We start from the raw sequence: 15,693 nt of genomic DNA, 5'->3' as shown, positions 1-15,693 counted from the left end.
AGCTGGACAATTTGCTTGAAAATTTGCAGAAGCAGGTTAAATTTATAGTAGGCAAGTTTGAGGAGATAAAAGAGACGACTAAAAAACTGAAAGCGCATGGGCGAAAGATCAGTAGAAATGACAATTTTGAGTTTGAGGTCACCATCACAAAGTTTGTTCAAGAAGTTATTTCTGGTACTGGACTTAACTCCACTAATTGTCAGCAGTGCCACCATTCCTGTCGTTATCCCTGTATCTGTCAAGTATCCAATGATGCAGATAAAAGACGCTGTTTTGTAATGGGATCAGATGGATACTGTACTGAGTGTCCAAACAAATGTTACTTGAATGTACATGTTAATGAGAACTTCAGATGGGACTCTAAGGAGGTAGAAGAAGAACAAAGAGTGAAAGAGCTTAAAGAAAAGAAAGAAGTACCTAAAAGATTCAGAGGAAAAGGATACTCAGACTTTGGGTGAGGGCTGAAAAGGATCATGTGCAGGTGGAGTTGAAGAGACTGATAAACAACTCTGAAAATTGGTCAAACAGACACAAAGAGATAGCATTGAAGCCAAATCCTCTCTCCTCTCAAGAGTGCATTGACATGCTTATTGAGGCAGAGGAATCTGAGGCCAAACCAGGATGAAACCAAAAGAGTTTGGTTCCTGGTTTGCATGACAGGCATCAAAAAAGTTACTTTAAACACAATGGCAATTTTTTTTGGATTAGATGATGATCATCATCATCAAATAATAATTAACCCTATAACACCATTTGTATCATATTTGATACATGACTTTCAGAGACCTCTATATCATCAACAAGATCAATAATTACCTGAAAGAGGTATTGCTTACAATCAGGCTCATGTTAGCTGCCCTCTAGTGGATCATCAGAGCAATGCAGGAAGTAGAGGTCCCTTATTTACCAAATTCAAGATGGCTGCCTCTGAGCTGCAGCTCACATGACTTACCAAGCTACTAATTTTTCTTTTTTTTTTTTTTTAGTTAAATTCTAAGATTAACATTTGCTGGATTGAATATCATGTTGAAAATGTATGAATCAAATATGATAAAGTGTGTATTTCAGGTAATATGTATTTAAATCCCTAAATCATCATCATTGTTCAATTACCTTCTTGCTCTGACATGTTCTGTAACATTAAATTGTAAATGATTTAAACTAGTTCTTAATCTGACAGTATATTGTGCATGAAGCTATATATGTAGCTATATATGATATGTACTCATGAATGATGTTTCTATAGATTGACTCTCAGTTTTATTCCTGTTTGCTTATATTGATTGTTGAAGATTGTTTAAGGACAAAGAGTTGTGATACATTTTCCTCAGTTTTTCCTTTCCTCTTATATTGATTGCAGCTTTATTATGTATGAAGTGTTTTATGTGTTTGTCACGTTTTAGTCGTGTCAGGACTGCAGGTGCAAGTTAACTACTGAGCTAACCCCGACACATTTACATTGACTTTACATTGTTAAAATGTCAATTTTCACACTGACTAAGACTGTATGTGTTTTTATTGCTGAACCATTATACTAAATAGAGAAAGTCCAGATGTCTTGTTCATTGTTTTAAACTTATTTCCCTGAAATTTAATCTGACAGTTTGGAAACAGCAAACAAATGAGGAGATTAAAGAGTTCATATAAATTTAAAGCAGACTTTCTATATTTTTTTCCTCTGTACATTTCATTAACTTTGTTTTCTTTGTGGTTAACAAGCTTAATTACAATTTGTTATCATGTAATGTGTGCATGTCTTCATGTGTGGATGGTTAAATTTTTTGTGAAGCAATAAATGTGCTGCATAAAAAAGTTGTACTTCCTTGTTAAACTTTATTTCTACATCACTAAAATAACAGCAGAGCAGAGCTGCAGAAGTGTTTTATAGAAATGAGTCAAGACAAGAAAATTAAATGTGTCAGTGAAAGAAGTAAAAATATAAAATTGTCAAATTAAATATTTGACATAGCGAAGGCTGAAAGTGATGAGATGTCAGTTTTCTTCAGAGGTTTTCATGGACTATTCTTAAGGAAACATTTTGTTTTGTTTTCTCCAGTCTCAGATGTTTCAGATGGATGTCAGTCCAGTACATAGACAGGTCCAGGACGCGTTTAGCTTAGCTTAGCACAAACACTGCAAGCAGGGGGAAACTGCTAGCCTGTAGAAATAGAAACGTGATTAAAGCTGCAAGCAGCGTTGAACAGGCCCTTGTACCCTTGCGCACATTGGGGTGTGGCTCAGTCGAAAGGCCTCTGTCACAGGCATGTAGATGTTTTCAGACCTGGGCTGAAAGGTCTGAGTTTACAAACATGTAAAGTTTGGTGCAGACTGGAGCATTTACAATAAAGTTATAGCAACTTCCTCTGTCATGGTGAAACATCAAATCTCAATGGTGTGAGGATGAGAATTTTCTGCAGGGTGAGACATGTCTGTCTTGCTCACACCTGTGTCATCAAAATTATGCAAGTTTTGGGCCCATTCACTTGAATTTCAATTAGTAAATTGAAAACTCTTGATGAGTTTGTGTGTAAAACAAATTAATTTCCTAATTTTCATCAAGTCTATTTTTAGAAAAGTAAAGACTTTTAACCCACATGACCTGGTCAAAGTTTGATTGAAATATGTACTGTCAGGTGTGTAGAGACAATAAGTAACTGCAGCTGGACACAGAAAAATACTCATATATTTGAATGGAGAGTGTGAGCAAACCACTAGGTGCTCGGGCCCTAATAAAGGAAAAACTGCAGTACAGAGCTACAAATTTTAGTTTTGATGGTATTTTTCTGCAGCACTTTATCACTAAACTGTCACCCTCACTCCATTTTTTCCCTTCCCCTCATAGGTCATCCCCACTACTGAATTATACATATAAGACCTATAATTATTGTAAATTAAATGATAATAACACTAAACTTCATACAAAGCTTGTATATAATGTATTGTATGTATATAGGCCTTTCTACTGTATCCTACAAAAATGAGCTGCATTCAACTCTCACACCAGTGGCGGCTGGTGACTCAAAAAATTGGGGAGGACAGGAGGAAAACCAACATACCGCATCAAACTATATCATTGTCCCCCACCGGATGACATTGGAGGGATGGGGGGCAATCTTATATGCCAATAAAACAATTTGCTTTTAAAAACAAAAGCCATTTCTCAACATTTTCTCAAATTTATCACCAGACCTGATGTGCGTGCAAAACCTGGTGAGTTTTTGAGCATGTTTAGGGGTCAAATTTAGGTGTGATGTCCTGTAATAATAAAGAAAGAAAGAAAGAAAGAAAGAAAGAAACAGTTTGGTTCTTCAACTAAGAACTAGTAGTCTCACCTGGTGAATGCCAGGTGAAGAGGAGAAGCTGAACAGGCAAGTTGAAAAAGATTATTAGGGCCTTTGGTGGAGATACACAAAAACATAAATATACATATATATAGAACACACACAGAAAACATTAGTACATTACAAGAATGTCATCCTAAAAGAGCAGGTTTGTAATTGTTTTTTAAATGCTGACACAGATGTGGACAGTCTGATCTCTACAGGAAGTGAACTCCAGAGTTTGGGGGTCCTGACAGTAAAAACCTGATCCCCTCTGGTCACAAAACTGGACCTGGGATCAGAGAAGTAACTGGTTAGATAATCTAAGACCACGTTCAGGCTCAGAGGATGTTAAGAGGTGTGAAGAACTTCCACATTCACACAGATGACCTTCATCTGTCCACCGTGATGAACACAAACATCTCTGCTTTCACTGGCAGTGGAAATGAGCAAAGGAGCAGGAGGGAAACACCTGCAGGCTGCATCCTCTGAAAGAGCTGCAGCTTCAAAATGAAGTACACCTGTGGAGGCAGGTAGGTCGTGAGGGCCAACGAGGAGAGGAGCAGCAGGTATGTCAGGTAGAGGAGCACAGAGAGGACACCTGGTGGACAGGTGAGGAACAGCCGCATCAGAAAAAACACAAAGCCAGTGGTAGGCAAGTAGTGGCCTGTGGGCCAAATCTGGCCCTCCAACAAAAATATTTGGCCTCGTAACAAAAGCTGAAGTTTCCCTTTTATAGATACATTGGATCTTTTACATGACTCTTCATAAATCTACAGCAGATAACGATGTAAACACAACGCTCATGTAAATCCCAATAAATATGACCTCATAACATCTTATAAACTAAACAGATGAATAACAATAACAGGTAAATAACATCATTTGGTGGATCTGAACAGATTTGTGTCAATAACAGCACTTTGAAGTCATGAAGCGACCCACGTTTTATTGTGTGAATAAGTTATCAATTACATTTCTATTCTCGTAGTGTAACACAGAGGATGTGTTCATGGTTATGAGTCAATTTTGCCAGATGAGTATTTACATAAGTTACTCTGACTGTTAGCCCTCGCTTACTGATGGAAAATATGACAAATGTCCTAAGACACGACCCTAAAACTATTTTATAAACCAATTTTATTTTTGAATGAATTAAAAGAAATAAAGAAACAAAACATATTAACAACATATTAGGATGTTTTCACTGAGTCTGTACAACATCGGCTCCCCGAGTAAGCAAAGCTGAGAAAAACTGGCCCATTGTTGAACCTGCTGACCTCTGACATAAACTGTGTCTCAATTCAATTTTTAGGGTGATTTCACTCCTTTTTTTTCCTGTTTTCACAAATGAAGTGGTTAATCTAGTCCAGAATTGATAGGTCTGAGTATAGTAGTTTTTGATCTGGACATGGTCTTTTATGGTCTGGATGGGAAAAAAGTGGTGAAATCGCTTTTTTCAGTTTTTACAAATAGAATAAAGGTTTCACAAATCTGAAAGTGGATTAAACAGCATTAAGGCTTTTGCTACGATGTTTAACAGCTGTTTACATGTGTAAGTGGTGCAAAAACAGAGAATCAGTTGCTAAATATTATTAATATTTCCTTTAACTTTCTCCGAGGGCCAATTTGTTGCACAGCCAGCAGTAAATATAATCATCCTCAACAATCAACACACAAACAATTCACACAAAAAACATAGAATTACATAATGTTATTCAGAAGGCCAACAGCAGCAGGGACAAATGAGTTCTTAAATCTATTGGTCCTGCATCTGGACAGATTATATCTGCGACCAGAAACCTGAACTCACTCAACAAGGAGAGACTGGAGCAGGAAGCAGAAAGAACAGGGGGAGGTTTCTTCCTAAAGTCACTTATCATTTCCTTTGTTTTAGACACATTTATATCCAAGAAGGAGCGTTTGCACCAGTCACTAAATTCATCCGCCACTGGACGAAGGTTAGTTTAATCATTACTGAGCAGGGACACAATGACTGAATCATCAAAAAAAAATAAAAGTGGTAGGAGGACAAACCCCTGGCACAACGCCATTGACTTTCACCTAATCAGAAGTTTATTTCAGCGTCGTACAGGTCAGATCATTTCTATGAAATCAGGCCGTTTCTTCTCCGCACCTCCTTCTGTTAATGATTATAGATTGGGTGGAGTTTGTCTCTCAGGCTCTTTGTTGAACCTGCTGACCTCTGACATAAACTGTGTCTTAATTTTAAAGGAGCACATTTTATTTTTATTGAATCATTTGAACGTTTACCTTACCTGATTTTGTTATAACAACCATAAACCTTTTACACTGAATTGCTGAGTTTTAAAAAAAGGGTACTTTTGTAATTGTCCATTTTATCATTAAATATAAGAAATACAATAAAGCTCTAATTAGCAGCTGATTCTCTGTTTTTGCACCACTTTCACTTGTAAAAGAAAGTCTTAACACTGTTTAAAACCACTTTCAGATTTGTGAAACCTTTAGTTTGCTCATGAAAACAGAAAAAATGTTGATTTCACTGCTTTTTTTCTGTTTTCACAAATAAAGTGGTTGATCTAGTTCAGATTTGACAGGTCTAAATATAGTGGTGGATCTGGTCTAATGTGGTCTGGATGGAAAAAAGCAGTGAAATCGCCATTTTTTCAGTTTTCACAAATAGAATAAAGGTTTCACAAATCTGAAAGTGGGTTTAAACAGCATTAAGGCTTTTGCTACGATGTTTAATAGTTGTTCACATGTGTAAGTGGTGCAAAGATGGAGAATCAGCTACTAAATATTATTAATATTTCCTTTGACTTTCTCCGAGGGCCAATTAGTTGCACAGCCAACAGTAAATATAATCATCCTCAACAATCAACACACAAACAATTCACACAAAAAACATAGAATTACATAATGTTATTCAAAAGGCCAACAGCAGCAGGGACAAATGAGTTCTTAAATCTATTGGTCCTGCATCTGGACAGATTATATCTGCGACCAGAAACCTGAACTCACTCAACAAGGAGAGGCTGGAGCAGGAAGCAGAAAGAACAGGGGGAGGTTTCTTCCTAAAGTCACTTATCATTTCCTTTGTTTTAGACACATTTATATCCAAGATGGAGCATTTGCACCAGTCACTAAATTCATCCGCCACTGGACGAAGGTTAGTTTAATCATTACTGAGCAGGGACACAATGACTGAATCATCAAAAACAAGTAAAAGTGGTAGGAGGACAAACCCCTGGCACAACGCCATTGACTTTTACCTAATCAGAAGTTTATTTCAGGGTAATAAAGGTCAGACCATTTCTAAGAAATCAGGCCGTTTCCTCCTTCTTTTAATGATTATAGATCAGGTGGAGTTTGTCCCTCAGAGAGAATATAAAGATAGAAACCACATAACTCTCTCAGAGCATCACAAACCTTTCTGCTGTAAGTTCACTGATTCTGTTTTGTTGTTTTTCCAGATTAGTGCTGCAGGACCTCTAAACTCATTCAGGTCAACATGATCTTAGTAAAGTGAAAGAAAAATGAGGAGAGAACTTAAACATAATCAGCACTTGTGTTATTGATGAGTTCTGATCGAGATATTGATGACTGTCTGTGTGTCTGTGTGAGCACTGTGGCTACAGATGTTTAAGAGATAAAGAGAGTTTCTTGCTGTCAACAGAACTTTCTCTTTCCTGCTGCTGTTGTAACTGAACTGATGATGTGAATCTTCATTGTTGGGACGTTGCTGTACAGCTGCAGAAACACAAAGAACAACTTCAACCTGCATGAAACTCAAACCAAACATCAAACAGGTAAAATCTCCTGCAAATTATTATAAACACTTGTCGCTGCTTATTTTTATAACAAAGTTTATTAAATGATTTAAGAAATTTGAAAGAGTGATGCATGATGAAGCACAGTTTACAACAGATTAGATCCATTCAATAAGGATACAGGCAGGTATGTGACCGCTGAGGCTTCTGCATTGTGTTGATTAGTAATAAACATGCTGTAACATCAAGATGTCTAATATTGTTAGGAACAAATGTATGCATAATAAAAATGAGAAATAATATGATGGATCAGGATATTGTCAGTCTGAGACTCTGGGAGGCTCTACAGGCTACCAAAAGTATTTTAATAAGTATATTCAAGATTTTAAACTAAAAGAGCTCCTGCTCCATGTTATTTTAATGTTTTATGCTGTTTCTTGGGTATTTTATCTTTCTTCTTTTCTTTTTACATGTGCACTGTAGAGTCCTTAATACTTTTGTCTCAGCGGTGTCTTGTTATAAAGGACGACAGGACAGACAGATGCAAATATTAACACTCATATATGGGAATAATATTTTGTCTTATTATTTTACTTCTTCTTGTAAATACTGAAACTTTGCAATTAAGCTCATAAACATTAATTTATGCATATTAATAATCAATGTAACTATATGCAACAACTTCCAAGAGAGCAGCAAACCCACTGAGGATCAAACTATAGAAACAAACATTAAATAAAAAGCAACAGAAGAAATAAAAACTGTGTCACATCATTCAGTCAAAGATCAAAGTCCTGCAGACGCTTGCAATCATCTGCCTCTAAATAACTAATAAAATAAACAGAACATCAAACTACTAAACAGCAGTGGAAGAGGTATTCAGATCCTGTACTGAAGTAACAGTAATAATACATCAATGTACAAATACTCCATTACAAGTAAAAGTCCTGCATGAAACATCCTACTACAGTAAAAGTACATAAGTATTATGAGCTTGATGTAGTTAAAGTATTGCAGTAAAAGTACATAAGTATTATGAGCTTGATGTAGTTAAAGTATTGCAGTAAAAGTAGTGGTTTGGTCCCTCTGACTGATATATTATTATATATGACATCATTAGATTATTAATAGTGAAGCATCAGTGTTAGAGCAGCATGTTACTGTTGTAGCTGCTGGAGGTGGAGCTAGTTTACACTACTTTATATACAGTTAGCTAGTTTAGTCCAGTGGTTCCCAACCTAGGGGTCGGGCCCCTCCGAAGGGTCAGCAGATAAATCTGAGGGGTCGTGAGATGATTAATGGGAGATGAAAGAAGAAAAAACAAAGTTCTAATACACAATTTGTACACACACACACACACACACACACACACACACACACACACACACACACACACACACACACACAGGTGAAGTAAAAGATAAAGTAGAAAGATAAAGATAAAGATAAGAGTAATTAATTAAACCACCTGTTCAACAAGCAGAAACATGTATCACCAACTTCGCTGAAAACTTTCTCCAGCATATGAGATATTCATGGCTTTAATGTTTGTGGTGAATGAAACTCAAGACGCAGTTTCAGCTGTCTGAGGTTCATTAAGAGCTACTTGTGTTCGATAAGGCCAAACTATCCAACCTCCCTTTACTGTGTGCTGAGCGGGACATAAACAGTGACAAAGACAGTGGTTGGCAGGTTTGCCACCATGAAGGAGAAGAAGATGAAGTTTTAAAAAGGGAGCACTTCACTATGAGCCTGTTTTACTAATGTTATTTTGTGATTATTATTTTTTATGGTGCACAGTGTGATCACTCACAAACATATGAAGGATTACTTCAGATCATAGTGCTCACATATCTGTTTCACTTCTTCATGCTGATGTCTGACTGTGTGTTGAAGCACTTTTTTAATTAAGAAATAGTGCAAGTTTGTGTTGCATCATTACAAATTCATTGATATATGTTAATTTCATTCAATGTATGATTACATTCTGAATACTTTCTTATTGAATTATTAACATTTTTATTCATCCACCACATGATTAGACAATCTTTCTGATGACAAAATGTGCTTCAATCATAAAACACAGAATTCAAAAAATGTAATATGGAAAACAGGGAATTTGGGAGAAAATATATGTTAAGAATATGATAAAAAACTAGATTTCAAGTAGCTGAAGTCAAACTTTTGACTGGTAGAATAATGTTCAGTACTTGGTGATCTGTAAGTTATTAAATGTTAATGTTCTCTCATGTTTAATTATCTCAGATAACTGTTTCATGTCTCTAATTCATGTTGTTTCTGTTCCCCCATTTTAAAAAGTCAGCACAGAAAGCAAAATAAGACGTTTACATGACTGCATCCAGCCAGCCAAGCCTTTCTGCTGTACCAGTTAGAAACCTTTTAAGACAGACAGTTAGTTTCTCCACCAACGTTCTCTTTTCTGATGGATTTTAGAGGAGAGATTTTATTGAATCAGGTGACTGAAGATCTGAGTTTTGCAGTGTCTGTCATCATCAATAACAGCAAGAGTCTACTGCTGGTTGACTCTGCTTGGGGCAATTAAAGAATCACCCTTTTTGACACTAACTTCAGAGCTAACCCCCAGGCTGTAGCATTTATCAACTGACATACTGTAGTCTGTACTGTAAAACAGACGAAAGAAAAAGAGAGAGAGAGGGAGCGTAGCGGTTATGTTCCGGAGGACAAATAAACATGCCCACACCCTCACACACCTCTGCTTGACGCTGAACGCTGCACCACCTGATTTGGTCTGAATACGGTCTTACTATTAACCTTTTCCTCTGCTCTGCTCACATTTGTTATGGAATTTTCCATCTTTAGGGGTTACAAATTGGATTACATTGGGTCAAGCCTGGGCCTTGAGGTCTCTGTAAATCTTAAGCAGGAAGGAGACATTCTCTCCTCTCTTTGAGACTCCAGCTGTCTGTGATGTTTTGGGGAAAGCAGAAACCTCACTGATAAAGGGTAAATCAGCACTGCCATGGTCACCAAGGTCAGAGGAGGCTTTCCTAGACAACACAGATGGGTGAATGTGCAGATTCTATTGACACAATCAGACATTCAAACCAGAATGTGCTGACAGTGACCTGAAGTTCCATGCAACGTAACCTGAACTAACAGTGACTCACGTTGTGAAACAGCGTGTGAAACAAACATATTTTTTGGCCTGGCGGGGGCTCTCGCTGCACAACTATAGGGGAAATACTGATGCTGAATATCTTTGGGTTTTGGACTGTTTGTTGGACAAAACAAGACATTTGATGATGTCACCTCGTTCCTTAGTTACTCTCCACCACTTCTGGTGTAAATGTCATTAGTTTTGCAGGTATTTGGTCATAAATCAAAGTATCAAACACATTAAAATTTTAACCAGATGATGGCTCTAGATGAAAAGTCAGAGGATCAAAGTTATTACAGTTCATCCTGAGGGGAACATGAATGTGTGAAACTAATTTCTTGACAACCCATCCAACAGTTGTTGAGATATTTCACAGAATAAGTGAAAACTTGGTACTAGAGGAAAAGTCAGGGGATTCAGGATCATCCTCTGGGGAACACGGACTTCTGTACTAAATTTCATTACAAGTAATTTAATAGTATTTGAGATATTAGATTCAGAACATTTTATCTGCTCAACATGAGCACTAATGCAGGAACGTAAAGGCACAAGGAACACAAAACGTGACAGTCAGCTAGTCTTTATTTCAGTTTACACACATTGAGCTGATTACATTTTCTCTGTTTTCTGCAACAAACAGCTTCCCTCCATTTTCTTTCCCTTGTGTTACTACTGACCCATTTAGGAAGCCTACCATTACACAGTATCTCTGTGGATTTTTGTAAATCTTAGAAAGTCCTAAGATCCTCTGTATCTGTGATATTTCACAGAATATTTATCCTATAAGTGTATGTCTGTGGTTATTATTTTATTTAGTGTTTATAGATTCTGCAGTACCTCTGTGTTGCAGCCACATTACAAGATGACAGACAACAGGGAGAACTAACAAGCTGTTGTCCATTTTTTTCCAGTTCACACTGAGCAATGGACACCGACGCCACAGGGACGATGGAGGTGGCGGCGCTCGGCCGGCCTTTCAGCCTCGGGATGCTGTACGACTGCCGTAAAGACTCACTCATCCCTGGTAAGAATTCACATGTAGAAATACTAAATGCATCACAACTAGACAACAACCAAAACATTCTGAACATTGAAATGGGTCGGTACACTGCTGTGGAAGAAAACAGTTGATTTTTTCCAGTGTGTGATCTGTGAGGAAGAGAAAATGAGGATCTTTTGTCTTTTGTTTAGTGTTATAAAGGATACAAGTGAGTTGCTGGATATGAGAGACTCACATCATCTGAGATGGTTGTTTGAAAAAGAGACCTTTAAATCACTGACTTAGTGAATTCATGGGAGTTCAGGAATGAAACCTTTTATAAGTAAGGTGTAAGGCTCGAACAATTATTGTTGCTTTTTATTATTAGATCACATGGACTGATTTGTGATCAGCATTGACAAATTCTCTGTTGTATGTCTGTTAAAGGTGTCTTATAATCCCATAAGAGATGGGACATGAAATGGCAGAACATTCATTCATTCATTAAAAGAAGCTGATCTTGATTTTTGCTTCTTCTTTTGCAGGCATGACATTGTGGGACCTTAAAGATCTGAAAAATGATATACAAGAAAGACCACAGTGCTACAACAATTTTGAGATAGTTGCATCTGAATCAATTGCAGATAAATCTTCAGCATTAAATGTAAAAGCATCCCTGAAGGCAAGTTTCTGTAGTGGACTAATAGAGGTTGGAGGATCTGCCAAATACCTGAATGATAGTAAAACATCCAAAAATCAGGCCAGAGTAACACTGAACTACCAAGCAACCACAAAGATGAAGGAACTGTCAATGAATCATCTTGGAAGAGGTAATGTGAAGCATCCGTATGTCTTTGATAAAGGAATAGCAACACATGTAGTCACAGCTATCCTTTATGGGGCACAAGCCTTCTTTGTCTTTGACCGTGAGGTGTCTGATGAAGAAAGTCATCAAGACATTCAGGGCAACATGAAGGTGATGATCAAGAAAATCCCCACCATCACAATAGATGGGAAAGGTTCCCTAAAAGTGAAAGATGAGGAAAAAGAAAGTGTGGAGAAGTTCTCCTGCAAATTCCATGGAGACTTTTTACTGAAGAAAACTCCAACATCCTTTCAGGATGCCGTACAAGTCTACCAAAGCCTGCCACAATTGCTGGAAACCAATGGAGAAAATGCTGTACCAATGAAGGTCTGGCTGATGCCACTTGTGAATTTAGATTCATCTGCTGCTAAACTCGTCCGTCAGATAAGTATAAGTTTAGTGCAGGAATCACAGAGTGTCCTGGAGGACTTCACTGAGTTGGAAATGAGGTGCAATGATGCACTAAGAACCACCACTGCACAGCAGTTCCCACAGATTGGTAAAAAACTTAAAATATTTGCAGAATTTTGCTCCGAGTACAAACTGGAATTCCAACGAAATTTGGCAAAGAAACTTCCATCAATCAGGGGAGGAGGGGAAGAGGAGGCTGTGCTTGCAGGGATTCTGAAGAAGAGACATTCTTCTCCTTTCAACAACACAAGCCTGAACAAGTGGATGGACTGTAAAGAGAGAGAAATCTACACCTTACTGTCTTTAACCAACAAGATGAACAACACCAAGATCGTCTCATCTCAAAGTCATCTGAACAGGGAAATTCTCAGCGCAGAACATGCTGTGTGTTTTGTTTTCACCTCATTGGGAAGTGCTGAACCGTATCTCTCAGCTTTATCAAACTACTTAAAAGAAACACCCAAACCAGACGACCCTCAAGATCCACAGACTGATGATGTAGAGAGGGAACAATGGTACGCCTCAAAAGAAGTATCAGATGCAATGAGGAAGAAAGCAAAACTATTCAGTGATTTTGCAGAGGCCAACAAGGAGAAGAAGAACATAAAGTTCCTGACAGTAGGTTTAACAAATGAGACACAGAAAGGTTCAAGCATTTACCTTTATAAAGATGGTTTTTCTGTCAGTGAGAGCTTTGAGCTGCCTTCAAAGCCTGAAACAGTGACAGCAGGTGATGTAACCCACAACAGTGTGACACTGAAGATTTGTCCACCAAGATTTGGAGCAGAGAACATCAGCTCCTACTCTGTAGAGTACTGTGTCAGTGGAGAGGATGGATGGCAACAAAAACCAGCACCAAAGGCTGAAGAAGTCACAGTGAGCGGTCTGACTCCTAACACAGAGTATATGTTCAGATGCAGAGCAGTGACCTCAGTAGGTGTTGGGCCAGCCGGTGAAGTCAGCGGTCTCATTAAAACCTTACGTAAGTTGAAACTAACTCAAGTGAGATATCAGTTAGCTAAGAGAAGCCTGCAGCGTTTGGAAAAGATGTCCACATTTATCATCATAAAACAGTTGTCAGCAGGTGTCCTGTGAAAAAAAATCTTGATAATTAAACAACCACATTGGTCGATGTTGTGAAAAGTAAGGGTTTAAACATGCTTTTAAAAGTGTTCAGTGTTGGGGTCTCTCTCAGGTCCTCAGGCGTTCCATCTACTTGAGGCATAAATACAAATGGCAGCCTCCCCTACTTCAGAGTTAGTACGAGGGATGGTTAAAAGTCCTCTGCCTGTGGAACTGAGAGTACTTGCTGGTTTGTATCTAATTAGCATGTCTTTTATATATGGAGGTACAAGGCCATTTAGAGCTTTGTATACAAGTAGCAGAATTTTAAAATCAAGTTTTGAGCGGTGGAAACAGGAAGCAAACAGCACTCTCCTGCAGTTAAGTCCGCTTTTTGCCATCTATCTATCCATCTAGCCATCCACCCATCCTGCCTTCTCCCAATAAGGATATTTGTCACCTTATGTTGACATCATCTGAACTGCATCACTTCTCTGGGTCATAATTACCACGGCCACTAGATGGTGTCTGTCACTCAAACATAACTATAGGTTGTTTTTTGGCCACTGAATTTTCAACCTATACTGTTGTTTTTTTTGTGAGAATGGGCTGGTCCCAACTCCTTCCAGGAAACAGATGGTTTGTTTTCCTTTTACACTGCAGCAAATAAACTGTGTCAGTAACAGTTTTGGCCAGTGAGCCATTCAGGGCCGGCCCTAAACAAGGTGGCACTAAACAAGATTTTGTTTGTGGCCCCAAAACACCCCCAGCGCAACCACCAAATCACACACACTGCTCATAACTGAATGAACACGAACAAAACAATGTCTATTAAAAATATATTAAAATTTGAGAAGTTTGAGAAGATACAATTAACAGACTGTGAAGTAAACATGTTTACAGTCTGGTACAAAACAGACGGTTTTTGTCTCTCCAAAGGTGCACACTGGTGCACCTGTTTACAGAAACATAAAAAACATATATGGACTCAAGAGAGACTAAATGCTCTTGCTGGATCTGCCCAGTAGCTGCCCAGTAGCTATGCCTTGCGGTTGTTGAAATCCCATTGAATCCTGATTGTGACACCAGCTCAGCTCAGTTCTGACGATTAAACTTCAACACAACTACCTGACTGTACTATGACAAAATAATCTCGACTCAAAGCTCCACTAACACTTTTTTTCTCACAATAAAGTAATCTCATTGATAGAGAGATGCAATAAATTATGTTATTCAGTCTGTAATGTAATTATAATAAAAATCCAAACTGTTATGTAGCTTAATAAAATAAAACAAAATTTAACATAGACTGATTTGTTCATTTTAATACATTTATATTAATGGAAATGTGGTGATATCTGTACACATAGAGCCCCAGAGGCAGCTCTGTTGTTCTGTCCAGTAAAACAAATAAAAAAATGAATTAAATCCAACTAATGTGAAAGACAAAACTCTCATGTACCTTAAAACTATGTAAACACAACTTGAGCTTTTCCAACCATAGTTATCCATCACTGATGTGACTAATTAAACACATTTTATGAACATAGCATTGATTGTTTGTCCTTTTTTTCAGTCATCAGGTCGCCATCTCCTCCAGTCTACTACAATAATGAGGAGATCAGGATTGTGATGGTGGGGAGACGTGGAGTTGAAAAAAGTGCCACAGGAAACACTATTCTGGGAAGAAAGTGCTTTAAATCAGAATTATCTCCTAAATCTGTGACAGAGTGCTGTGAAAAGGCCTTTTGTGAGGTGGATGGACATAAAGTTGTTGTTATCAACACTGCGGGCCTGTTTGACACCTGGGACACTGAATCAGAGTCAGAATCAGATTCAGAATCAGAATCAGGATCAGAATCAGAACCAGAATCAGAATCAGAATCAGAATCAAAACCAGAATCAGAATCAGAACCAGAATCAGAATCAGAATCAGAATCAGAATCAGAATCAAAACCAGAATCAGAACCAGAACCAGAATCAGAACCAGAACCAGAATCAAAATCAGAATCAGAACCAGACTCAGAGTGGGACAGTCTTGTCAGGTGCATTAAATATGCTTCTCCTGGACCTCATATCTTCCTGGTTGTCATCAGACTGGGCAGAGTCATAGAGGAAGAAAAGCAGATGCTGCAGATGATTCGGCATCTTTTTTGCGAGGAAGC

The 15,693-nt window shown here is 38.0% G+C and overlaps 1 protein-coding gene across 1 annotated transcript; it reads left to right on the top strand.

Annotated features, from left to right (window-relative positions):
• Nucleotides 1-6,710: 6,710 nt before the first annotated feature.
• On the top strand, nt 6,711-15,418 carry LOC122993959 (stonustoxin subunit alpha-like; the record flags this gene model as incomplete). The annotated part of the gene is made up of 4 exons (XM_044368449.1): nt 6,711-6,740; nt 11,123-11,235; nt 11,736-13,448; nt 15,105-15,418. Coding segments are annotated over exons 2-4 (2,127 nt in total), but the record flags the coding sequence as incomplete, so codon positions are not given.
• Nucleotides 15,419-15,693: the final 275 nt, after the last annotated feature.

The sequence above is a fragment of the Thunnus albacares genome, chromosome 12 (assembly GCF_914725855.1).
Source record: "Thunnus albacares chromosome 12, fThuAlb1.1, whole genome shotgun sequence".
NCBI classification, from domain to species: domain Eukaryota; kingdom Metazoa; phylum Chordata; class Actinopteri; order Scombriformes; family Scombridae; genus Thunnus; species Thunnus albacares.
This window is presented reverse-complemented; position numbering and strand designations above follow the sequence as displayed.